This window comes from Protopterus annectens, chromosome 1.part1, assembly GCF_019279795.1.
Source record: "Protopterus annectens isolate FY-2018-M chromosome 1.part1, PAN1.0, whole genome shotgun sequence".
Classification (NCBI taxonomy): Eukaryota; Metazoa; Chordata; order Ceratodontiformes; family Protopteridae; genus Protopterus; species Protopterus annectens.
Window position 1 is genome coordinate 1,760,051,917 of NC_056726.1, and position 27,891 is coordinate 1,760,079,807.

The window sequence follows — 27,891 nt, forward strand, 5'->3', positions numbered from 1 at the left end:
TTTCCACCTCTGCCTCTCCTCCCAAAGGTACTTTTGAAAGTCAGGCAGGACAAGCCAAGGATGATCTTAATAGCTCCGGATTGGCCTCGACAACACTGGTACCCATTACTGAGAAGTCTGGTATGGAAGCCTCCATGGCCTTTGCCTTCGATTCCACACCTGTTGTCGCAGGAGGACAGCCATTTGCTAAATGTCAAGCTTCACTCTCTGCACCTAACAGCCTGGCATATTCTGTTTTGAACCATAGTGGGCCTCCACTTCCTCAGCAAGTTTTGAATGTTATCTTGGAAGCTAGGAGGCCTAGTACAAGGAAAGTGTACGCAGACAAATGGAAGAGATTTTTGTTTTGGAGTGCAGCAAAAGATTTTGATGTTTCTGAGCCTAATTTGTGTGTGGCTCTTCAATATCTTACTGAGTTACTAGACAAAGGTTTGTCTTTCTCTTCTATTAAAGTTCATGCTGCTGCAATTTCAGCTCACTATGATTGCAACCCACCATTGTTTTCTCATCCTTTGTTCAAGCAATTTCTTAGAGGGGCAAAGAATATAAGACCCCCACGAAGAGCTCCTACTCCTGCTTGGGATCTCAATTTTGTGTTGGAGAAACTCACTCTACAACCTTTTGAGCCTGCAGCTACTGCTGAGTTGAAGTATTTATCATGGAAGACTGCTTTTTTGTTGGCCATTACCTCTGCAAGACGGGTTTCTGAATTACAGGCCCTTATGGCAGTTGAGCCTTTCTTGATTTTCCATAAGGATAGGGTATCATTACGTACTAATCCTTCCTTTATGCCTAAGGTGGTTTCTAGTGTGGCTTTGAACCAAACTATTCATTTGCCTACTTTTATGCAAATCCCCAAACTAAAGGGGAAAAGATTTTGCACACTTTAGATGTCCACAGGCAGTTGCGTTATTATTTGGACAGAACTAAAGGTTTCAGGCAGTCTCAGCAGTTGTTTGTTTCTTTTGCTTTGAGTTCTCAGGACAAGCCTGTATCAAAACAAACTATTTCTAAGTGGATTGGGTTTTGCATTGCTTTCTGTTATTCCCATCATGGCAAGGAGATTCCAGCTGGGATTAGGCCTCATTCCACTAGGGCTACTGCCACTTCCACAGCTTTTGAGGGAGTGGCAACCAAGGATATTTTGGAGGCAGCTACTTGGAGTTCTGTACACACTTTCTCTAAGCATTATCACCTGCCACTTTACTCTAAGTCTAGGGCTGGTTTTGCCACTGCTGTTTTGCAAGGCATTTTGGCAGCTCCTGCTTCCTTGTAGTTAGCCATCCTCCCTTATCTCTGCTTTGGGATTCTACCCAATTGTTAGGACTGCAGCAATGTGAGATGAAGAACATAGTACAGTTTTGTACCTACCATAAATGTAGATGTTCGAAGATCCACATTGCTGCAATCCAATTTACCCTCCCTCCTTCCCCTCTGTTGTTAGAGGTGGTTGTGTGGGTTGGGTTGTACATTTTGTGTATATTGTATATATTGTACTATAGTTAGTGCAGGGGTGGTTGGTTGGTTATTTGCTGTCTTTTGGTTTTGACCTTTGTTTTTAGGGTCTTCTGACATCTGGGGCAAGAAAAGACTGAGGATATGACGCCGGTCATGCGCATTTGTACCCTGACGTACTGACGTCAGTCAAATGCGCCCTGACCGACGTCAGCCTTATACTTTGATATTCGGGCCGACCGAGGACAGTGGACTACCCAATTGTTAGGACTGCAGCAATGTGGATCTTCGAACATCTACATTTATGGTAGGTACAAAACTGTACTTTATGGGGCTGAGTAACAGAAAATATCCTTACTTTCTTAACAATCAGCTTTTGTCAGCCACTGGTCCCTACAGGAATCTTGGAGTCACAGCTGGCCTTTGGCATCAGTTCCCAGTTAGTAGCAAGGGCACCCAGAGGTCATGATACCATTGTATAAATTGCTGGTTAAGAATGCACATTTAGAACTGCACTTCCTATTGTACTCACACCATAATTGTCATACAGACTTTAGAAAGATTACCAAAAATGCCTCACAAAAGCTAGGACATCAGTGCCATAACTGAAATGATTAACCTGTTACATTCTTTATAGCACACTTTATTAACAGGAGAATTTAATCAGCACATGGAAATTCTAAGGTTGAATCTCTGTTCCACCCATGAATTAAAATTTCTTTCAGACACTTATAACAGCTACTCTTGTATTGCTTTGTATCATACCTGTGAACCTCTTAATGCAAGAAATCTGGACAAAGCCAAACATTTTGGGGGGAAAAGACCCAAAATCAGGGGCAGATTTTACATATTGCTCTTATAAACTTAGAAAATTGACAGAATAACAGGTTTTGCATTAGCATGCATTTTCTAAAGGATGTGTAGTCTGAAATTGAAATGAATGTCATCAAATAGTGTCTTGAATCCTCAATAAACTGCAAGAAAACCACAATTTGTATGTGGAACAGACCAAAAATATGAAGCAAAAATCACATATTCTGCGAAAATATGGACAGATGAGAGGTATGCTTATACTGCATCTTTAAAGATAACTGTTTTCAGTAACTTTATGGAAACATTTCTTCCACAAATGAACTTTTTATGGAATGTTTGTTTAGTTAAGGCAGGCTTAGCTGTCAATGTAGCATCAAAACACAAATTCATTCTTTCTTGGGAATAGTATCTGCATGCTATTTTCTGCAGGGCACAGACTCCATTATAACCTTATATAAGGTTTACAAGTCTCTTAGCCTCCTAACATTATAACAGAGCTACTAGTGAAAGCATTACTTTATGAAGTGAACTAGTGTTACTGAATTACTGCTATTGTCTGAGGTCATTGAATGTCAGAGAACGAGACCATTACTCCAGCTGCAGTGGCCTTAAAGTACTGCAGCACTCCCAAGCATACACTCACAGCTTTGTAAACCATACAGCCTAGTTTCCATTGCTGTATACTCTAAAAAAAAAATATGTATATACATATATATATATATATATATATATATATATATATATATTTGTAGGAAAAATATAAATTTGACGTACTAACTGAAAGGGCCATTATCAGCTTAACATCCCTCAGTAACACATGCTGTTGAACCATCTCTGGAAGCAGCAACAGTGATTTCAGTAACAATACATTGTGCCTCTTTCTGAAAAATGTCTTGTTGAGCAAATTGCTAGAGAGAAAAGAAATATGGGCCTCCTGGTGTTTTAGCTATCAGTACCCTAATGAACTCGGTTGAGGAGAGGAGTCTTAATAGGGTGTTTTGGAACAGGAGAGTAGTCTTAGTAGGGTGTTTTGTAACAGGAGAGGAGTCTTACTAGGGTGTTTTGGAACAGGAGGGGAGTCTTAATAGGCTGTTTTGTAACAGCTCACCTTTACATGTCTTTTTATCCTTTAAAAAACCTACTGATGTGCTTTGTTTATATAAGAAAAAAGAGTTGTGGAAAGTAAAGTCATATAAGAACTTGCCATAGCAGTAGATGTTCAAATAGATTACAGTTTCAGTAATTCTGGTTGATGGGATGTGTCATCTGGACTGTACATGCAGCTGATCTACAGAAGCTTAGGCGGACCTTCACTCACAATGTACATTTGACCTAAGACCTATGCACGAGACTGTGTGCTGGTAAGTAGGGGGTGTGCTAGCATGAAAATTCTCTGAGCTTTCTTGTTACAGGAAACGTAATAAAGCTAATGCTGTGAGACAATAGACTTGGCTAAGAATAGAATAAAAGGGGAATGGAAAGGAAAAAGGATTCCACCTTTGCATAGGATAAGGGAGTACAGAAATTGCCAGAAATAAGACAGATGGTGGGAAGGTGTGTATACTACGAGTGATCTGTCACATTTTGCTGTTACGGTAATCTTACAAATTGTACTGTAGTCATCATTAGATCACTGTTGCAATTATGCTACCTGATGGGATGATGTCTAAAGGTTTTAGGCAGATAGGGTGGAGATTTAGTTGACAGAACAGCAGTCTAGTAACCCTTGAAGAATACTTCCTGCAAAACCTGTTCTGGCTCCAGAAAAGTTATCTAATTTGTAATCTTTGGTAAAGGTGAGAACAGAAGACAATCTAGCTGCTTATAAGAGTCAAGACCTTTGTAAAAAGCATCAACAGCAGCTACGGCAATAGTAAAGTGAGAGTATTTACTGTGACATTGGAGGGATTTGCCATTGAAGCAATAAAAGAAAGAAACATCAAGGGAAATCCACTTATATCTGTTCTGTTTAGTGACTGGTAGACCCTGTTTTTTTTATTTTTGCTTCAAAGGAAATGTACACTTAATCAGATTTTCTAGTGATTTTAGCCTTGTCCAAATGGAATTTTAGCTGTCTGTATATAAACTGCAAATTAACAATCATTTTTCCCATATTTTAAGGGTTGGAGAAAATGCAGGGAGGTGGATAGATTGATTCAGAGACATTTCAGTAACCACTTTAGGCATAAAGGAAGGGTGTGCCCTGAGGGTCACCCTGTTTTTATAAATGTCTAGAGAAAAGGGGAGTAAACATAAGGGCTTGCAATTCAGAAACCCTTTGAAGAAGTTGAAGCTAATAATAGTACTATTTCCCAAGTAAATAACTTTAATAATGCAGAAGAAGCAGGTTCAGAGGGTGGTATAGTTAATTTATCAAGGACATAATTCAGGTCCTAAGGGTGAGGAACACATTTTCTGGGAGACCTGATGTGTAGAACACATTTCAGGAACTGTTTGACTCCAAAATATGAAGAAAGAGGTGGATCAATTAATAAGCATGCTGAAATTGCTGACAAATGCACCTGGATGGAGATGCATGCCAAACCTGAACTGAGCATCTCACAGAAGTATTTGAGAATGAAAGAAATCCCTGTTTTATAAGGATCCAGTCCTCTGTTATGGCACTATGTAGAAAATCTCTTCAACTTAGAAATATGATTTTCTAGTTCCAGGTTTTCTAATCCCCTTTATTACCTGTAGCATGTCCTCAGAGTAGAGGTGACTGAAAAGAGTTAGAAGTCTATCATCCAGAATGTGAGATTCAGTGTCTTTATATTTGGATGAGCCAGACAGCCATTCTGTTGTGTGAGTAAATTCATCCTCCAGAGTAAAATGTGGTGACTGTCCCTGGATAGTTAAGGATGTAAGGAGACCCACTGTTGCCTGGTTAAAAGAGGGGTCACTAAAAGTATTTTCAGGTTTTTTTTTTCTGAGTCTTAAGAAATACCTTTAGAATGAGAGTAAAGGAAGGGAAAATATACAGGAATTTATTTCCCTTTCCATGGAAATGACAAGGTGGAGGTTCTCTGGGCTTCCTCAGCAGGATCTCTGAAGCAAAATAGTCTGTGCTGATTGTTCACAGTGGAGGCAAAGATAATTGTCTACTGATGGGTGATATACAGGATGACCTCTCTGTTTGGCATCCATTTGTGAAGGTCTGCCTTGGATCTGTTCAAGTACTCTGCCATTGAATTCAGTTGTGAAGGAATGCACATGACCTGGAGGAAAATACTGTGGCAAATAGCAAACTCCCAGGCTATCACTGCCTACCTGCAAAAGTGGTAAGACTTTGTTCTCACAGTGTGGAGGGCAAAGATCAAGACTTTCATTTCTTTGATGCTTGTATGCTTTCTACTGTTCTGTTTGGACTTGACACCTGCATTTTGAAACTTTTTGAACAAGCCCCGCAGGCAAGGTCAGGGGCATCTGTTTAAACCTTCTGAAAGGAAGGAGGAATAAGAAAGATGACCCCTGGATTGACTGTTATCTGGTTGATTCACCACAACAATTGTTTCTTCACAAAAGACAAGAAAAGGATTGTGATGGAAAGAAGACAGTATTCTGTCAAAACTGAGTTTTCCTCATGTGGCATCTGGCAAAAGGAATCATTTGGATTGAAGATGCCATGCACCTAAAGGCTTTCAGAAGCTCTCTGTCTGTCTGTCTCTCTCTCTCTCAGAAGTCATAAATGGATTTGTCAGGAATAGAAACATGTCAAGAACTGGATTTTTTACAGAGGAAGGAAAGCCATTGCGCTTTTCTTCCCCTGTGTGAGTATGTGCCTGGGATGGTGTAGACTGAATACTAGTTTGAGAAGGAGGATGACAGTGAATGTAAATCCTGGAGAATCATTTGAAGTGAAGTGGCCTAAAAGAGGAGGTTGTCCAAATAGGAATAGTCATGGATTACCTTGGAGACTGCTGAATGCTTTGGACACTTAATGAGCACCCTTGGTGCAGTGAAATCCCAAAAATCAAAACAGTAAATTGAAAGTAATATCCCAAAACACAGAATCTCAAAAAACTTTCTGCAGACTGAATGAATGATTATATGAAGATAAACATCATTCATATCCCAGGTGGCCATCAGAGCTCTGGGAAAATTCAAAGGGGAAAGAGTTTGGAGTATTAAAATCTTGGATTTTGGAACCCTTAAAAATGAGTTCAGAATAGATAAATCCAGAAATGCTCTCCCAACTTTCTTCTTTTCTTGATCAGCCCAGCTTAATCACTCTTTAATGTATACTGTCTTATAAAAGCTGGTACTGCATTTGCAGTCAAAACCCAAGTTCTGTAGCACTGTGTGTGGTTTAGACTGTAGAAACTGCTTGCTACATTTGTAACAAGTAATTTGCTACAGTTTAAAAGAGAAACTATTTCTTTTTTCATTTTTGAACTAAAACCTGAGTTCCATAGTACTCTGAACAGAGTATAAACTGTAGCAACCGCTTGTAACAAGTAATTTGCTACAATGTACAATCCTCCTGATTTCAAGAGGTTTAGCAGAGACTTTACCAGTAGTGTCTCTAACCTGTTAGTGGAGAACTTCAGCGAATGATTGCCGTCTTTAAGGGCAATTAGACAATCATTAATTAGTTGTAAACCCCCTAATTACAAAGGATGGGCCCGGGTATTTGAAGAAGGAAACTATTCATTGATATTCATGGAGTTCATATTGATTGCCAAGATACAATTTCATCCCTCAGATTACTCACCAAGAACTTGGAACACTCACAGATCATTTTTTTTGAACAGTTTGCTGGTAAAAGGAGAGTGTTCAAAGAAGAAGCCAATCTTACTAAAGGAGACTGTAATGGCATTAAGTATTCACACATAGTTTGCTCAGGTGCCTGGGATCTATATGAGCATCAGAATCATAGAGGCTGGTTTTGGCTGGCCAGGACAGGAGAAAGAAGACCAGATTATAGAACTGTTGGATTCCAATACAAAATCTTGCATGTCTATGCCTCGAAAGCAGGTACTTCTATAACAAAAGCAGCATTGCAGTGGGACAAATTGAAGACAGGAAATTCATCTGTCAAAAAGATTGATTGGTTTGTTGCTGTGAACATAATCGGTTATGAGAAAACATACAACACAACCTTGACCAAAAGTATAAAACCTGTACCACAGAGACATTCACATTGAGAAATAAGACTATCTTACTATAGGGACTACATTTTTATTAAATGTAATTGCTGGTATAGCATCAGCAGGAGTTGTATCATCATTTAATGTTTCAAATACATTTAATGTTGAAAAAGGAATAGCTGAGTCTGTTACTAATCAAAAAAAACTGAAGCGAATTTGCCATGTACTATACCTCCATACACAAAGTATATAACATACACAATGGAAAAGATTGATAATTAACTGTTAACAATCACTGAGGAAAGTACAAGTAAAACTGAATTTGGGAAGTATGGCTGTGAAGGTGAAACGTCCATTGATTATGAATTTGCAATAGAGAAATTACCTACAATTTCTGCCTGATAAAGCTGACAGTCCTTCTCAAAACCCTTTACATCCCTTTACAAAAGTTAATGAATAAACAGATAATAACTGTCTTGGCCATGGATAGTAAGAATGAAATAATGTACAGGCACATTGAAGATTTATTGAGAGTTGAGAGCAGGGTGCAGAAACGGGACCTTATTTGCTGGAGGGGGGTATGAATTTCATCAGTAGTAGTGGACTTTTTTTTGCTTGCTCTTCACTTGAAGATTCAAGTGGGGCACTAATTTATGGTACTGACACAGGGCACTGGTTTAGTGTTCTTTTTGTGGTGAGTTTAAAGACAAAGTATCCTGGGCATCAGATTCATAATCCAGATGCTTGGAATCAGACAATGAAGAAAAGGAATCTTTCTCAGAGGAAGTGTCCTTCTTCTGTTCTAGAGATTAGATAGAGCAGAAGACTGAAAATGGGGAGGTTTCAAAGATATGAGGGCTTTAAAAAGTCTCTGTGTAAAGTCATACCACTTGTGTTAAGAATCCGTAGGATCAGGATTTACAGGAAGGGAGATATGTCTGCTTTTTTGTTTTCTTTTCTTCAGGGTATCGAAAGAAATAATGTATGGGGGAACAGATCCTAAACACAGAAGCATAACTAGGGTGTAGAGAAGGGGCAACCTCCCTGGGCGCAAGGTGGTAGGGGTACAATTGGCAGATCCTGATTGCAGACTGCAGTATTAATTTCTGTACTGGCATTTTTGAATGATTTGGAGGTCAAGACTAAAGCACTTGTTTCAGTGCCTTATGTGGTCTGAGTCTAAGTTGTAGCAAGTGGTTTGCACATTTTTGGAGAGAAAACTTTTTTTTTTGCCCTTCTGACTTAGACATATGGGTTAGACACAAAAGTACCTGAAAAAGGAATATCTGATTCTATTACTGACAGGAAAAAAAATCAGAGTGAATTTGCCATGCTCTGTACCTCCATACACAAAGTATATAACCTACATAATGGAAAAGACCTTAGTGTTGACAGACACTAGATTGGGGAGCATCAGACTATGGCTCTGCATGAGAATACCTCCATGAGGGTCACTGGAATGTTCTCATTGACTGAAATTTGAGAAATACCCTCAGGTCCCTCTGATATGACTAGCCTCAGGTTTCCCTTCACAGCTTTGTTGACCTTCTGATTGGCCAAATAGAACATGCTAGTTGCCTGCACCTTATAGGCCTCCAAATAGATCTTGTTTAACCTAGACATTGAGCAGTCTGTGGACTTGTCATTAGCCTCAACAGAGACACCTGTCTGTTACCTGGAGAATGAAATGAGCAAAATAATGTCTTCTTTCTGCTTTTTTTTACCTTTTTCTCAGTTGTTAAGGGATATCTAAGGGATATCTAAGGAATCCTAGTTAATGTGACAGCTTGCACACATTTGTTTTCTAACTGTATTTTACGGAATTGCAAATGGCTTTTTACAGTCTTAGACACAAAATATGACAAGTAGTGCACTCTTTAATATTGTGGGCATGTGTAACAAAAAAAAGCACGTTGTATGCCTATCTTTATAAGGAATTTGCTGACTGCAGTCACATATCCCTCTCTTAGATGACATGAAAATATAAATATTAAATAGAAAAAAACAAACCCCAGTGGGGTACTTAGCTGTCCTTAGCCAAAGTAGCTGGATCTGTTCATACGTCTGGCACAGTGCAATACCCTGAAAGAATGTTCTGAGCATTTTCACACACTTACAGCCCTTAAGTACCACTATATAGTCTTGTGCATAGGTCTTAGGCCAATTGTATAGTGTGAGAGGAAAGTGCGGCTAAACCTTTGTAGACTGGTCAGACATAACGATATCCATGGCAGGATACATCCCATCAGTTAGCATTACTGCAACAGTGATGTAATGGTAAACATCTGGTAATGGTGATGAATGTTCTGGAACACCAGAGGTTAACACTTCTTTTCATAATCAACACTGAAACCTTTCCTAACCAGGTCTTTCAGTATATACTAATGGGGAGTTGTTTGTAGGAGATGCATAGTAACAGTCTGTATTTAATGGATGGTGCAGTGGTGCAGCTGTTAACATTGTCACCTCACAGCAAGAGGTTCTCCAGATCAGTTCTCAGCTGGTTGCCTTCTGTGGAAGTTAAATTCTCAGTTGGTTGCCTTCTGTGCAGAGTCTACATATACTCCCTGCATTTGTGTGGGTTTCCACTGGGTTCTCCAGTTTTCTCCCACATTACAAAGACATGCATCTGGAGCATTTCTCCCCAGGCCTCCCCTGAAAATGGTCTCATTCCAAGTCGGACTTTCCTGGTAAATATATGTTAAATAAATAATATAAATTTATCTGGACATGTTTATATATATGTGTTTGTAGTTTTTTTTATTTGCTGTACTTACTCTAGGCACTTAACATTTTGTTAAAACTGACATTTTACTTTTTTTTTTTATTATGACCTCATTTATGTATCTTGATTCTAATTCTGCCTGTTATGCTGCCATAAAGACACTAGGTATTTGAGAGCTTCTTGGTCTGTACTCATCCCCCCCCCACCATCCTATGGGACAGGGGATATAATGTACTTTCTTAGCAATCTTTAATGTGTAGCAATATTTAAGGTTTTTTTTGATCTCCAATAAGAAATTACTAAAGAGAAGGAAGAGGACTTTCCCTTCTATTGCTCGACTGTATTTCATCTAAAGGCTAAATATTAAAACTTTGATTTCCTGTTTACAAAGATCTCTAGGAAGTGCTGTTATGACAGGTTACTGCTGTATCTGGACTGAAAGGTTTGAACGTTGTTTTTCAGAGTTTTCAAAAAGTAAATGCAGAAAACTTTGCATAGTGATTCCATGTGAGTCCGATTCCATTTTAGCTAACGGCTGTATTTGAACAAGGACATTTGAGCTGCTACTTTGTGTTTTTGTCCACAGAGCTCGTTGTTTATAAAATTCCTTTTAATAACAACTTTGTGAAAAAATGGAACTCACTTTAATAAAGGCAGTTATGACAAACTGCTTTCTCTTGTTGATAGGAAGTCTGTCCTCTCTACTGCGATCTAAGTGGGGCCCTCTCAAGGACAATGAAGCTACCATCATTTTCTATACCAAGCAGATCCTGGAGGGGCTGAAATACCTTCATGACAACCAAATCGTCCACAGGGATATAAAGGTAATTTGTTATATGGAATCCCTTTATTTTCTGCACTTAAATTCCTTGAGTGACTTTGGGTTTGTAGGACCTTTGAATGTACTTAAGTAGTAAGTGTAAAATGCGCCTCACTTCCTCAAAGTGTTACTAAATGTCAGTTTTTACATTATAAGCAGATATCAGTTAGGGGAGATGTTCAAGGGATGCTTGTTTTTCAGTGACTGCCTATGGAGGCTTTTCCAATAGCACTGGCATATATCTATTTTCCAGCAACTGTTATGTAAAAGAAGGTAGAGTCCTGCCATTTTGTCATTCTTTCATGTTACTGCAAAGACTTCACATTTGGAGTCAGAGTCCATTCAAGATTTTGTCTTTCTGGTTGGAAATGTGTCTGCTTTGTTCAGTCTTCTACCTGTAAGAATTTATGTAAAAAATACTTTAGTCTTTCTTCTGACACCTGTTACAGTCAGAAGATCACTGAAAAAAACTGTTGTCATGCTTTTATTCCTGGTGTAGTCAGGACCATTTCCTTGGTGTGATGGAAATTCTATGAATGGCTCAGCCTTATCATAATTTACTACTGGCATAATGCATGATTACTTAATGAAGCAAGCCAGAACTGATGCCAGAGAAGAAACTCTTTTTACCTTCTGTCACGAGAAGGAAAGGGCTTCCATTTGCTAAGAAAAGATGTCCAACTTCTAAATCTTCTTCATTGGTGCATACTTGTATCTGTCGAAATCAGTCATGGTAGACGTAGGTCTTTGTTTTTTAGAGAATGAGGTTGCTATAGTAAGTTTTTCTTGTTTTTCTTAACATCTAGGAAAATTAACATTTACTTGTTTATTTAGCCCAGAGGAAACACTTCTCTCTGTCTTTGTGCAATCATAAGTGCACAAGATCCTTTTCAGTCATGGCTAAGTCATCACCTGTCTTCAGTGCCTGGTGGATTCTGGTCTGCATTAACAGCAGATGCTAATTTGTCAGCTGTTTTCACTTTTCATTAAATGATGCATGATAAGCATTAATTTTGGGGTGTCATCCTGCAGGCCATGCAAGTGTTGTGTATTGTCCTAGAGGCCATGCAGGTGTTGCATTTAGTCTTTCGGGCTGTGGAGCACACTCACTATCTCCACAGTAGTGAGGAAAGAGGCATTTTGTTGTTTCAGTACTGGCCTGCATATCTGCTGCTTAATGTTCAGTGTTGCATCCAGGTAAGGAACAGACTTGGAGCCATGCTGGGGCCACAGACCACCATGCCAGTTCTGGGTGGATGCACATCAGAGGCTTAAGCCCAAATATGCTATTTGTACATGGATCCTAACTGTAACAAGGGTAGGGCTCACAGTTACAGGATGTGAACATGGGTGTGATTTAAATTTCAGTCTCACTCCACTGCATCCTCGTATATGAGGAATGAGTGTAAGCTCTTTAATGTTATCATTGCTGACAGTGCCATTGGGTCATAAGACTGTGCCAGGTCCATGCTGCCATCATCATCATCCACAGGTGACCTGCTGACATCAGGCATGTGCTGCCATGTTGTGCTCGACCCTACACCAGTAGAACCTGTAAATGCATAAAACAATTATCCATTGCAGCACTGTAGTAAAGTGTACCCCTCCAGTAGGCATACTGTTATATGAGAAAATCTGTGAGTAGAATACGGATACCTACATACATTGTTATGCAGAACATTGCAGTTGTAGACTGAGGTACATAGATGATAGATACAGATACCTACTACTGAATAAGTCCTGCCTCACATATAGTGCACTGTACAGTGTAGCCGTGTAATGGCTAAAACTAGCCAGGTACATCCCCTACAGACACTCGTACAGTAATCACCAGCCCAGATGTTCATCATGTTACACTGCTGCAGTCATCACATTAGGGTTATCCTGCTGTCAGGCGGTCCCGCAGTCGGCCCGAGTTCCAAAGTCTTGGTCCGGTGTCAGTTGCTGTCACTTCTTCCCTGACGTCAGTGCGCCAGGGGTATATAAGATGCAGCCAATGCCATTTTCTTCAGTCTTTCTTGCCGCACGGTGCCCGATGCAAAAGCAGTTTGCAAGTGCCGGTCGGCCGACTCCTAAGATTTTCATTCCGAATCTAGAACCGAAGTCTTCTACAAAGCTAAGTACCCCATTGGGGGAAACTTTTTCTTGCCTCAGACCGATGACAGTAAAAGTTAATAATTGTATTTCTTGTGGGAAGCAAATACCTCATAAGGATTTCCATTCCTATTGTATCCCATGCCTAGGCCCAGACCACGACGTCACTGGTTGTCAGTTTTGTGCTAGGTTTAACAAGCACACTATTAAACGTCGGTTTGATTTTGCCCGACATTATTTTGGCAGAAAATCCAATTACACCATGCCGTCGGAACAACCGACGACCAGAATACACAAAAAGCACAAAGACAAGGACAGGCATCCGAGGCCCAAAACTGACGACGAAGCCTCTTCTAGGCCAGTCACTGGTTCTCCAGTTTTCAGCGGGGTGCCTTTGCAGCCCCTGACGACCACTTTTTTGGAACCACAGGCCGCTTCTGACTCCCACGTGGAGATGGCTGGGCCTTCGGATACACCAGACTTGAGACCCACCGAGACTAACCCTTCTGAGGGCTCCGGAGTAGCTGAACAACCCGCATCTTCAGAGGGTGTTTTCAGGCCTACTCAGTTAACCATTAAATCTTCTGCTAAATCCAAATCAAAGAAACAACTTCAGCATTCACCAGCACAGGCCTGCATGCCTAAGAAACAGATGCTCAAAATGACCGAAGACCAAATTACTCTGATCAGGGGGTCCCACCCTCCTCCTGATAAAAGGCCTAGACAGGATGCAGACTATGACTCGTCCAACCAGGTGTCCATTTCCTTACATACATCTTCAGACCTAGGATACCCTTTACCCCCTTATGAGGATTCTGATGCTGAGGAATCCATTCCTTCAACCTCGCCACCAGAGGACTACTCCTGTGGGGAAACCTTACATACCATGCGGGAGCATTTCCATTGGGAGGGCCAGGATTACTCAGAATCCAAGAAAAGGCTCAGAGATTTCCTTTTATTACCTCAACATAGACCCCTTGCTATTCCGCCAGTGTTAGATATTGTGGATGATGTGTATGCTGAATCCAGCTTAATTCCTGATTCTTTACCTCCAGCTCCAGTTAAGCCAGACAGATATTACAGAGTCCCCGACTCTCACAAATTCCTTTATAAAAGCCCTGTTGCTGACCCTGAAACTATTTCCCAGGGTCCCAAAGGGGTAAAGGCCTCTACAGCAGAAAATCCAGTCCCCTCTGATAGAGATTCCAGGGCATTAGAGAGATGGGGAAAGAAAGTATACACATCTGCAACTTTAGCAATGAGAGCACTAAATTGCCAGTTTCGCATGCTTAAATATCAGCAATATTTGATGTCTCAGTTGAAACAAAAAATGCTTCCAAACTCAGATCTTCCTAACTATAAGGAAATGCAGGATTTATTGCATGCAGCTGAAGAAGTGGGAAAACATACTTTACAATGTGGTTTTGATTCCTTAGAGGCCACCTGTAGAGCAGCAGTTACAGGGTTCGTCATTAGAAGGCATGCTTGGTTAAAAGAACAGACTTTACCAGATCATGTTATTGGATGCACCCTTGCAGCAGGATGTTTTATTTGAAGTTAAGGCAGAAGAGGTATTAAAGAAAATGGAGGATAAAGCAAAATCTATGCAAACAGTGAAGGATTTCTTACAGATTCAGCCTCCTCGATTTAGCAGAAATTGGCCAACAAAGAATTGGTCCTTTCCAGTTTCAGACAGACCTCAAAGGGGCAGATACAGACGTCCAAGAGGCAGAGGTCAACCACAAGGTACTTACAGGCCTCGACAATGGGGTACTTCAACCCAGAAAAAAGGGGAAGACTGGCCTCAACCTTATAAAAAGCAGACCCAATGACTTCCCACTACAACTACCAAACATCTCTCTCTTGGCAGCCCCCTTGGGGGGAAAAGTGACAGTTTTCAGTCACAATTGGCAATTAATCACCAAAGACAAATGGGTTCTCAATATTTAGTCTCAAGGTTACAGGTTCCACTTTCACACTCTGCCAAGGTTAAAAGGAATGCCAAATCTGCCACCAAATCAATGGGCAGAGGCTCAAAGGCAAATTACAGCACTCATGGACATGAGAGCTATTCAAAAGGTACCAATACAGGAGCAAGGACAAGGATTTTACTCAAGACTCTTTCTGGTTCCCAGAAAGGACAAAGCCTGGAGGCCCATTCTGGATCTTTCTTCTCTAAATACTGACCTGGATGTTCCAAAACTCAAAATCTTTACACTACAGCAGCTTCTTCCCATGCTAGGCAAGAAAACTTGGCTCGTAACATTGGACCTCAAGGAGGCATACCTGCATGTCCCTATCAGACAAAATTGCAGAAGATACCTCAGATTCTTAGCAGGTTCAGTGCACTACCAATTCTCTGCACTGCCCTTTGGCTTATCTACTGCACCCAAGGTCTTTACAAAATGCCTGGCACCAGTAATTGCATTTTGCAGACAAAAAGGAATTCAAATTTACCCATATTTGGACGACTGCCTTATTCAAGCAGAGCGCAAAGACATTCTTCTAAAGCATCTGGCATTTGTAAAAAGATGGCTAATTTGCCTAGGGTACACAGTAAATGAAAAGAAATCAAAACTAGTGCCCTCACAAGAAATAATATTCCTGGGTGCCAGCTTAAATACAACGGCCCAGATGACTTATCTCATGCCAGACAAGCAAGGACAACTGACTCAATATTTCCAATTGTTGGCAACAAAGACTCAACTCCCTGCAAGAAAAATTCTGCAGGCCTTGGGTTACATGGCATCTTGCATACTACTAATTCCATATGCAAAACTGTGTTTGAGGAAACTACAATGGTACCTAAAGAGTGTTTGGTCTCAACACTTGTCACAATTTGGAAACAGTAATACCACTTATTCCTTGCCTTCAACAGGAGTTTCGATGGTGGGCTCAAGCCTGTCACCTTAACAAGGGACAGCCTTTCCCTCAACCCACAGCCAGGCAAACACTGGCAACAGATGCTTCGGATTATGCCTAGGGAGCACACATGGCAGGAAAATGTATTCAGGGCAAGTGGACCACAGAACAAAGGCATCTTCAGATCAATCAGAAAGATGCTAGCTGTACAAAATGCCCTTATAGCTTTTAAGGACCTTCTGCATCCAGGACAACTTCTTATAAGGACAGACAACACTACAGTTATGTGGTACATAAACAAGCAAGGGGGCACTCATTCATAACCCCTCTGCAGACAAGCCATGACCTTGTGGAACACAGCTATAACCTATCAAGTTCATCTGCAAGCACAATTCCTGCCATGAGAGAAAAACACACTGGCAGATGACTTAAGCAGAAACATCATGGATCCGCACGAGTGGAAATTAAATCCACAAATGTTCAGGATGATAACACAGAAATGGTGGAGCCCGAACATAGATCTGTTCACATCCCCAATGAATTGCCAGCTACAGAAATTCTGCACAAGGACTTAACCACCCACAAGCATGGAAAGTGGATGCCCTCTCATTCAGCTGGAAAAACCTACAAGTATACGCTTTCCCACCACTGCCTCTCCTTTCAAAGGTACTCATAAAAGCCAGACAAGAAAGGCCAAAGATGATCTTGATTGCCCCAGACTGGCCACGCCAGCACTGATACACAATCTTAAAGAACTTAGCACAAGGACCCCCATGGATTTTGCCTCAAATCTCACAACTTCTGACTCAGCAAAACAGTCAGATACTTCACGGCCAGCTCAAGACTTTAAACCTGGATGCATGGCAGATTCCTTAGTCAAGCAAACAATGCCTCTCTCCAAAGCTGTTATGGATGTCATTCTGGAGGCCAGGAGGCCTAGTACCAAGAAAGCCTATTCGGATAAATGGAAGAGATTCTGTGCCTGGAACCAGGCTCACAGCCTTGACCCTCTTGTTCCAAATATTCCTCGGATACTACAATACTTGACTGAGATGCTGGACAAGGGCCTCTCCTTTTCATCCATTAAGATCCATGCCTCTGCCATCTCTGCTCATTACAACACAGATCCACCAATTTTTTCTCATCCTTTGGTAAAACAGTACCTCAGAGGGGCTAAAAACATAAGACCGCCCCGTAGAGCACCAACTCCAACTTGGGACCTCAACTTTGTCCTGGAAAATTAACTTTACCTCCTTTTGAGCCATCTAACTCAGCAGACGTAAAATATGTCTCTTGGAAAACTGCTCTGCTCCTGGCAATAACCTCAGCACGAAGAATTTCAGAATTACAGGCACTAATGGCAGGGGAACCTTTCAGCATTTTCCACTAAGACAGGCTGTCTTTAAGAACAAACCCTACTTTTATGCCAAAGGTGGTATCAAGTGTGGCTCTAAATCAAACTATTCACTTGCCAACTTTTTATCCAAATCCACAGAATAAAGGGGAGAGACTACTGCATTCCTTGGACATACACAGGCAGTTACGCTTCTACTTGGACAAAACTAAAGCTTTCAGGAAAACTGAGCAATTGTTTGTATCATATGCTTGCAGGAACACAGGGAAAAGCCATTTCAAAACAGACCATTTCAAAATGGATAGGGCATTGCATATGTTTCTGCTTTACACATCATGGGAAAACTGCACCTACCAGCATTAGATCTCATTCCACTAGGCCACTTCAACTGCCTACCTCAGAGGAGTGCCTACCAAGGACATTTTGGAAGCAGCAACTTGGAGTTCTGTACATACCTTCACCAAGCATTACCATCTGCCTCTTTACTCTAAATCCAGAGCTGGCTTTGCTACTTCAGTTCTGCAGGGCCCTATAGCCACCCCTATTGCCTTATAGAACCAGCCACCCTACCTCTGCTTTGGGATTCTACCCAAGTGTGATGACTGCAGCAGTGTAACACGATGAACATAGTACAGTTGTGTACCTACCATAAATGTAGATGTTCGAGTGTATACACTGCTGCAGTCCAGGTTACCCTCCCTCCTTCCCCTCTTACTTACTGTTACTCACCCCTTTGCTGCCTATGGGAAGTATTTGCTGGTAACAGAAAGTATTTGATTGCTTTTCTTATGTATGTCTTATTAGCAATTTACATTGCCTACCTTTTTGGGGGCACCTGACATCTGGGGCAAGAAAAACTGAAGAAAATGGCGTCGGCTGCATCTTATATACCCCTGGCACACTGATGTCAGGGAAGAAGTGACAGCAACCGACGCCGGATCAAGACTTTGGAACTCGGGCCGACTGCGGGACCGCCTGACGGCAAGATAACCCTAGTGTGATGACTGCAGCAGTGTATACACTCAAACATCTACATTTATGGTAGGTATAAAACTGTACTTTTCACATTCAGGCCACTGCCATGTGGTCTGCTTGCCTTTCCTAGACAGAGACACCAGGAGCTCCTGTACCTCTATGAGCTGCTACTTTGTTGGTGATTCACCTGCTTTGTTAGACATGTCCTTGGCAATGTCACTTGTTCTTGACCTGCAGTGTTATATCTGCTACCTTTCACAGAACCTGATGTAAAATGCTGTTGTGACTACCCACAGTACTGATATTCTGTACGACTCCCCTCTATACCTGTTCCCAAAAACAGTTGCTCAAATTGTCTTGCCAGGATGTGTTTGCCATGTGTGTAGAGGACCTATAGTAAAACCTCAGTTTACTGGTCGCTGAACTTTTACAATCATTGCCTCTCTAGTGGGCCCATGACAAGATGTGTGTGTGTGTGTGTGTGTGTGTGTGTGTGTGTGTGCGCGTGTGCGTGTGTGTGTGCGTGTGTGTGTGTGTGTGTGTGTGTGTGTTTATGTGCATGTGGGTATATGGAGATGTCCTATATGACTGTGTGCCACCCCAAAACCCATAAAGTGCCTAGTTACTTGTCCCTTGTTTTGCTATGATGCTTTCCCCCTTTCCTGTAAACATTGCAGCTGTGGACATGATATTGTGATACCCCTTCTCGCATCAGTTTATGGAAACCTTGTACTACACTGCACACCCTGACACCCCACTACACACACTCACAAAATATGCATTGACTTACCTCACCCAGTAAACAGCGGTCATCAAGTCCTGTGAGGCATGTCCTGTCCCTGTGTACATGTTACCACAGTTGTACCCCTCACACTCACAGACAAGCATGATAGTGCCTTGGCATTGCAACATGTTGCTTCATCCACGAATACCAGTTCTTGTATGCACTCTTCCAGCCTTTCACCACTGGTTTTGTCTTCCTTCAGCATGCCTATTTCAAAGTACAGTGTCCTGATGCAGTAAACTCCTGAGTCTATATTTAATCATGTTAACATAGCTTTTGGCAATATATCAAAGCTGCTTTTTATCTCACTAATTCAACATATAGCACAACAGTTAGCCACCTGGCAGTGAGAACATTGGCTGTAGATGATTGTCGCTGTTAAAGTGACACCCCAACTCCAGGTGTGTCGAAAGCCTGTTTCCACCAGTGTACTTTTGCTGTTTGGTTTCTCCTCCCTGGTTCCTGGTTGCTTCATTTTTTTATTGTTGGTGGTATTGTTTGCTGAGCAAATTGTGGTAGGTGCTTCTAATGATGAATTGTTGGTCATGACGGTACAGTTGACACCCAATATGCATGAAAATGCCTTGAATAAACTGACTTCTGCAGTGGGTGAGTTACAAAATGCCTTGGCAAAAGTTGTGATTAGGCTGAGTGAAATGGATCGATGTTCCAGCTATGCGTTTTCAGATGATTCCTATGATGGTGAAGAAACTGTTATTCCAACTATAATGGGTCAAAATTCTACAAGAAATGAAGCTTTTAAACGACAACTATGACCCATTTCAGATTGTTGGGAAAAGACAGGAGAATCACATCAACAGAGGTAACTGACTTGGAACTGTTTGATGAAATGGAAAAATGTTTAATGCGTTTTCATAATTTAGTGATTGAGAACAAGTATTTTGAACACTGTTTATGATTAAATATCGCACTGAAGGGTTTGAGATTCTATAAATTTCCCAGTGGTGTAAGCAAGGATACTCCGTTGGTTTCCTTTTTCAGTAAAGCTGGAAAATAATTTTTGACTTTGCTGATAAAAACAATGCCTCTCATTGACAGTTTAAAGAAAATCCTGACTGACTTAGATACTACTATTAGAGTGCAGTTACAACATTGTAGCGACTTACAACATGAATATGATAATGTTTTTAATGATGTAGCTACATTTGAGAAGGCAGCTGTACTGAAAGCAGAAAAAGATTCAAAGAGATGTGGCTGCTTATGAGTCTGGTAATGCTTTCTTATTAGATCATGAGAAAGGATTTTGTGTTGGAGGCATACATCCCTGCTGTACAGAATTACTCAGTTTCTATCAAGGTTTTGGGTCCAAATAATAGGGTGCCACGATTCCTGAGTGGCACCCCTTCATTTCCGATTTTTTCTAGCTTTGTTTTAAATTTTTTCTTTTGCAGTTTTGAGCTGACGTCATCACTTGTGCGATGACATCAGCTCTGTCAGCCTGTCGGAATTGAGCTTCAAGGGACATTTCTGGCTGTTTGAATGGAGAATGGAGTTTATTTCTGAGTTTTTGCTTGGGAGGGATCTGCACAGAAACAATTGTACATGGAGAAAGGAGTTTATTTTTCTGCTTGGGAAACAAAAAAACTGCTGCAGAGATTTACACAGAGTTTATTTCTGCGACTTGTAAGGTACTATTTTCACTAACATGCTGTGCAGAATTGAACAGAAATAGTTATTTATTGAACAGAGTTTATTTCCGCTGCACGGAATTGAACAGAGTTATTTATTGAACAGAGTTTATTTCTGCTGCATGGAGGTTGCTTAAGCCATTTTCCATGAATGGAGAGGTGTGTGTGTGAGAAAATTACCCCAACTGAATACACCTGGTGGCTAGAGGTACTCAGGCTCAAACCCTATACCTTAGGTACAGGTAAAAAGAGCTTAACGTCCCTAGCCACCATCACTTGTGAATTTAGTACTCATATTTTGTTCTGTTCCTCAATAAATCTGTGGTTTTCAGGATTTTTGTGTCAAATCACTGAAGGAGTGAATTCACTAAATAATGACAGGCATTTGAATTTCAGACTTCATATTCTTCAGAAAATAGATGGTAACACAAAACCTTTTATTCTAGCAATTTTCTAAATTTATAAGATCAGTATTTGACATTTGCCCCTATTTTGGGGCTGTATAGTCCCCCTTTATTGGCTTTGTCCAGGTTTTTTGTGCTAAGAGGTTGAGAGCTATGGTGAGAAGTGAAAACTGAATTTACTGATAGCCATTTAAGTTCCTGTCTTTCAGTAAACTGCTGATTTGTCTTAGTGCTATGTTGCTCTGACTGTAGTGCACAGGGTCCAGGGTTCAAGACTTAGAATTAAAATGCATGGTGGTAACACATTTTATTCAAGCAACTTTCCAAAATTATACAAGTAATGTTTAAAATGTGTCCCTGATTTTTGACTTTTTGCCCCCCCAAAAAAATGAAATTGAAAATAAGTGCAAGAAGCTGTGCAAGATGCCTCTGGCTTATACTACTGTCATTCCATGTTCAAAGATATATATATATATATATATATATATATATATATATATATATATATAGTGTGTGTGTGGGTGTGTGTAGAAGTAGACATTTATTATGGAAATGTTCTGAATAGGGCAGTTTTGTCATTATTGGTTCATGCATTTTGTTTCATTGTCTACTGGAAAAATGTTCAAACAATAAATTTAAAATGCGATTGTGTGTGGAAGTAGACTTTTATCATGGAAATGTTCTGAATAGGGCAGTTTTGTCATTATTCGTTCATGTATTTTGTTTCTTTGCCTACTGGAAAAATGTTTAAACAATAAATTTAAAATGCGCTCTAACTTAAGTCTAACAAGTGCACTGTATTATACAAGGAATATAATTTAATAAAGTCAGGAAGGTGTATCAAAGAACACATGTATGTTCTTGTTTTGTGTGCAAGGGGGCTATGATTTGAAAACAGCCCAATGGTAATCTTTTTCCACCACTGGCCGGATGCATTTTCTTTGGATGTGGTGTGGGTTTCAGTGCTGTTTCAATGAATGTGAATTTCAAGGGCAAAGAAGTTTTAATGCCAAGTCTGTTGTCATTGTGAGACAGTGTTGCTTTGTTTAGCAGATATCCATTAGTGTTTGTGCATTGTGCTATAAAATGTAAAAATAAAATCCAAATAATCATTGTAGAAGTAAAGCAGTATGCACACATTAGTGTTTATGGTAAATGGGGTGAAATAGCCAGGTAATGAAACATTGGAATGGCTGCAGGTTGACTCTTGTGCTATATTTTGGTTCTGTTCTTCAGATGTTCTTCGTGTTTCACTGTTGCAGTCATTGCATTTGGGTAATCTGCTGGCAGGTTGCCCTCAGTCTACCTGAATAACAAAGTATTGGGTCCTGCGTCAGTTGCTGTCTCCTTTTCCATGACGTCAGGTCATCAGGGGTATAAAACATGCAGCCGATGCCATTTTATTCAGTCTTTCTTGCTGCGCGGTGCCTGAAGCAGAAGCAGTTTGCAAGTGCCGGTCGGCCGACTCCTGAAATTTTCGTATTTGAGTTTCAGAACTGAAGTCTTCAAACTAAAGCTAAGTACCCACTATTAACCACACAACCGAAGGCTGCAACAAAACCAAGTCACTATAAAGCGTAGTAGTTCCAAATCGGATACGAAATGGATACAAAAATAACAATATTGACAATAGAAAAATTAAAAACAATCTAACTAATGCTGAATACAAACTACTCAGAGATTTGAGTAGTAATGATAAAATTCGTATCATGAAACCTGATAAAGGGGGAGGGGTGGTTATCATGGATAGATGGGATTACATTAAGAAAATGAAGGATATTTTGGATAAGGAAGAGCAATATGGTTCAGTAACAAAAAATGAGATTAATATCTCATATAGGAAGATAGACCTCATCCTGGAAGACAACCTGTTCACAGGAATGATTGATTTGGAATTTTATAAGTTTCTAAAAGTACCAAAACCTGTTATCCCGGGTATTTTTGGAATACCCAAAATACACAAGTCCTTACACAACCCGCCCATGAGACCCATAGTATCGTCCCAGGGATCAAAAACTCAGCCTTTGGCAATTTATGTAGACACTATGTTAAAAGGATTCAACACTAAATATGACCATATTTTAATAGATTCATGGGATTTTTTTTAAAAAATAGGTGGGAGTACCTATTTAGACAGTATGTTTATTACCATTGATGTTAAAAAATTGTTTTCAGTTATACCTCAAGGTATTGGTTTAGACTGGTTTGAAAAAGTACTTGTAGAACTGAAACTAGTAACAGGAGTTAACTTTAGAACTGTTTTGGAATGTATGGAATTGATATTAAAGTATAATTATGTGTACTTTGAAGGAGACTGCTACCATCAGAAAGAAGGAGTAGCCATGGGCTCAGCTTGTGCCCCTATGTACGCTAACATTATCATGTTATTTTGGGAAAAGAATTATGTGTTCAATTCTGTATACAGTCAACATATAAGTAACTATTTTCGCTTTTTGGACGATATATTTGTTTTATGGTCTGGTCCATATGAATGCATTCATGATTTTATACAATATATAAATCAGACAACTACTTTCTTGCATTTTACACACCAAATAGATGCAGAGGAAATACATTTTTTGGACATCAGATTAAGTAAGGATAAACAGAGTAAATGTTATAGGTCTAATGTATTTAGAAAGGAACATCATTCCAGTGCCTATTTGCATTTTAATAGTGATCATCCTTACCAACTCAAGAAAAACATAATAAAAGGACAAATGATTAGGATGGCTAGAATGGTCTCAGATGATGCAGATTTTTTAAAAGAAATAGATAAAGTAGAAAAAATGTTTTATGAAAGAGGTTATCCTATGGATTTTATTAGCCCTATAAAAGAATATGTTTTATCTGAAAGAGGCAATAAATATAATGCTTTGTTAGCCAAAGAAGGGTGTGTGAAGCCTACAGTAACCAACAGCGAGAAGAGTAGTTCCAGCACCCCTAATACAGTTGTTACAAGGGATACACAGATCTGATGACATATTATCAAGGTGTTAAATGGCTGAAGAAAAGTATTGATGACACTTGGGAGATGTTTAGAAACATAGCAACAAAGACCAGATTCAAAGTGATATAAAATACAGTTTTAGAAGGAACAAGAACATCAAAAATATTATTGAACAGAGAACTACTAGTATTAGGGGGGCTAACAAGAGACATGGCACTTTCAAATGCGGTAGGTGTGCACAATGCGCATTTATTGCTGGATTAAAAGAAATCAGAATACCTAGCTTGGATACAACTTTAAAAGCCAAAAGGTACAATAGTTGTTACTCAAAAGGAGTAGTATACTTAGTATTCTGTAAAGTATGCTGGAGTTACTATATAGGCAAAACTGAACGCCATTTAAGGAATAGAATATATGAACATACAAGGGACATTAGTAAACACAATGATAATAATGCACTATATAGGCACGCAATGGTATGTAAACAGGCAGATTTTAAATTTTGGGTACTTGAGGAAATTGAACCCATGGAAAGAGGAGGTGACTGGGAGACTAAGCTAGAGTATAGGGAAATGATCTGGCAGTTGAGATTAGACGCATGTAGTGGTAAAGGATTAAATGATCACATATCTATTACCCTGGCGTTAAAAATACTGGCAGCAGACCCAAAGAAAAGATAAATTGATTAGCTGCTAAGAAAAATTGAAAGCACATAACCTCTAGAATGAAATTATTAAACAGGTAGCTAACACAAAAAAGGTGTAAATAGGTCTCTATGGGTGTTAATATACAATATACAACACAAATCCTATTGATGCATTATGTTCATACAATTTGGTATTACAATACTGGTACAATATTTTCCATCAGTTTTAATATGTCCTAACAAGGTGTTCAAACCATTAGTACAATAACTTTTAAATTAATAATATTTTCAAAAATTTTTTAAACAACATTTTTAAACAATATATTTGTATTCGCATTTTTTCAAATCAATAGTATTATACTAATTTATTCATTTATTTATTAATAATATTTGGTGACTTATTTGAATATTTACTATGGTTATATATATATACATACACACTAAACATCTGTTTATTCTTCATGTCTTTATATACATATATATTGATATATGTACTTATTTTTATACCATATTTATCTACTTCTTACATATTCTATATATATATATGTTGACAAATGCATTTACATTGTACATACGTATTCAACACAATTTTTAATTATTAACTATTAACTTTTCTTGGTCAAGTATTTCAATAGTATTTATTTATTTATTCATCTTTCAACCTATTAATGCGCCTTTTAGCAATTGAATGTATATTTCTGTATTTATTTATTTATAACACAGTATACATATATAAGTGTTGCATATACACATATACATTCTTCGGTTATATATGGGCTCATTTAACATAACTTTAAATGTCTAGTCAGTGTTACAGGAAACCAATGTTTGATGTCTAGCCCTTTATTTAACTAATTAATACATGCATTTAACCTGATAAATGTCCAATTATTAATTAATGATGTGGGATATATATAGTAAGAACTGTGAATGGTAACTTGATTCTGAGGAAGTCTCTGGTGTTGGAGATGAAAGCGCTAAATCAGTTACTTAGTTTTATTTTTTTTTGAATTTCATGTGTTTAAAGTGTTTATTTCATTTTCGCTTTTGCAATAAATTCTACTAATCAACCGGTGTGAGATCGATGTTTGTATCACTAACATAGAGTGATACGAGGGTAAAAACGACAGCCTTTATTCTATTTGGAACTACTACGCTTTATAAAGCTAAGTACCCCACTGGGGAAACTTTTTCTTGCTCCTTAGCGATGTCAGTAAAGTTAATAATTGCATTACTTGTGGGAAGCAAATGCTTCATAAGGATTTTCATTTGTACTGTATTCCTTGCCTAGGCCCTGATCACAACGTGCCTTGCTGTCGGTTTTGTGCTAAATTTAACCAACGCACTATTAAGCATCAGTATATTTTTGCTTCTAAGTATTTTGGTTCAAGATTTAACTATCCTGAAATGTCGTCAGTTAGCAATCTGACTACCGGAGTTCACAAAAAACGCAAAGAAAAAGACAGAGACAGACCGTCAAGGTCCAAAACCGACGGCAAAGCTTCTTCTAAGCCAGTAGCTGGTTCACCGGTACTCAGTGAGGCGCTTTCGCAGCTCCTGATACCCACTACTTTTGAGTCTCAGGCTTCTACTGAGACCCATTCGGAGTCGGTATGCCACGAGATTCTCAGAGTATTGAACCCATGGATGTCTCTCCCTTAGATGGGTCCGGAGCCGCTGAGCAGGCACCGGCTTCTGAGGGTGTTTTCAGACCTCAACATTTTTATATTAAACCGACGCTAGCAACAAAAACAAGGTCAAAAACAACTTCTGTGTCTGAAAAAACGATGCATGAGCCACGTGCTCAGGCCCCTATGCCTCAAAAACAGATGATTGAAATGGCTGAGGATTTAATTACCTTGATCAAGGCCCCCCCCCCCCCTGCTAAGAGGCCTAGGCAAGGCAATGATTATGAATCTTCAGATCAGGTTTCCATTTCTTCTGATTCCTCTTCTGATCAGGATTTTTTTTTCCTCCCTGTGAGGATTCTGATACAGAGGAATCCATCCCATCTGCATCTCCTCCTGAGGATTACTCCTTTGGAGAGACTTTGCGTACTTTAAGGGAACATTTTCACTGGGAGAGTCAGGACTTATCTGAATCAAAAAAGAGGCTTAGGGATTTCCTTCTTCTTCCTCAGCATAGGCCTTTGGCAATACCTCCTGTATTAGACATTGTTGATGATGTGTTCTCAGAATCAAGCATGGCTCCTGATTCCCTGCCTCTGACTCCTAGTAAGCCAGACAGGTATTACAGGGTTCCTGACTCCCACAAATTTCTTTTCAAAAATCTTGCTGCTGATCCTGAGACTATCTCTCAGGGTCCTTAGGGTGTTAAGACTTCTACAGCCAAAAATCCTACCCCTTCTGATAAAGATTCCAGGGCACTGGATAAATGGAGTAAGAAGGTTTATATGTCTGCAACCTTGGCAATCAGGGCTTTAAACTGCCAGTTTCATATGCATAAATATCAACAGCATGTTATGGGCTTACTGAAACAGAAAATTATGTTAATTTCTGATTGTGTGGAAAATAAAGAGTTACAGGATTTATTGCATTCAGCTGAACAGGTTGGAAAGCGTACTTTGCAATGTGGTTTTGATTCCTTGGAGGCCTCTTGTAGGGCCATCGTTACTGGATCTGTGATTAGAAGGCATGCCTGGCTCAAGGAGCAAAATCTGCTTGATCATGTTAAAGCAAAATTGTTGGATGCCCCTTTGCAGCATGATACTCTGTTTGCTAATAAGGCAGAAGACGTTTTAAAGAAAATGGAAGACAAAGCTAAATTTATGCAAACTGTAAAAGATTTCTTGCAAGTGCAGCCACCCAGGTTCAGTAGACACTGGCCTACTAAAAATTGGTCTTTTCCTGTGTCCAACAGAGCCAATAAGGGTAAATCCAGGCACTCAAAAGGCTCCAGATATCAATCACAGGGTTCCTACAGGTCAAAGCAATGGGGTGCCACCACCTCCAAATCTGGAGGAAACAAAGCACAACCCTACAGTAAGCAGTCTCGATGACTTTCCTCTACCATCACCAAGCACTTATCTTTTGGCAGCCCCCTTGGGGAGAAAACTAGCACTTCATGCTCAAAATCGGTAGTTAATTACCCAAGACAAGTGGGTATTAAATATAGTATCCCAGGTGTACAGATTTCATTTCCATACTTTGCCAGTTCCAAATGGATGGCCATATCTGCCACAAAATCAGTGGGCAGTGGCCCAGAAACAAGTCATGTCCCTCATGGATATAGGGGCTATTCAACTGTTTT

General features: G+C 39.7%; 1 protein-coding gene across 1 annotated transcript in view; it reads left to right on the forward strand.

Annotated features, from left to right (window-relative positions):
- MAP3K6 (mitogen-activated protein kinase kinase kinase 6) overlaps window positions 1-27,891 on the forward strand; it is a 1,891,200-nt gene that overhangs the window by 1,087,831 nt on the left and 775,478 nt on the right. The window contains exon 17 of the mRNA XM_044084347.1: window positions 10,771-10,907. Within this exon, the coding sequence (XP_043940282.1) occupies window positions 10,771-10,907 (137 nt within the window). The remainder of the gene's footprint in view (window positions 1-10,770; window positions 10,908-27,891) is intronic.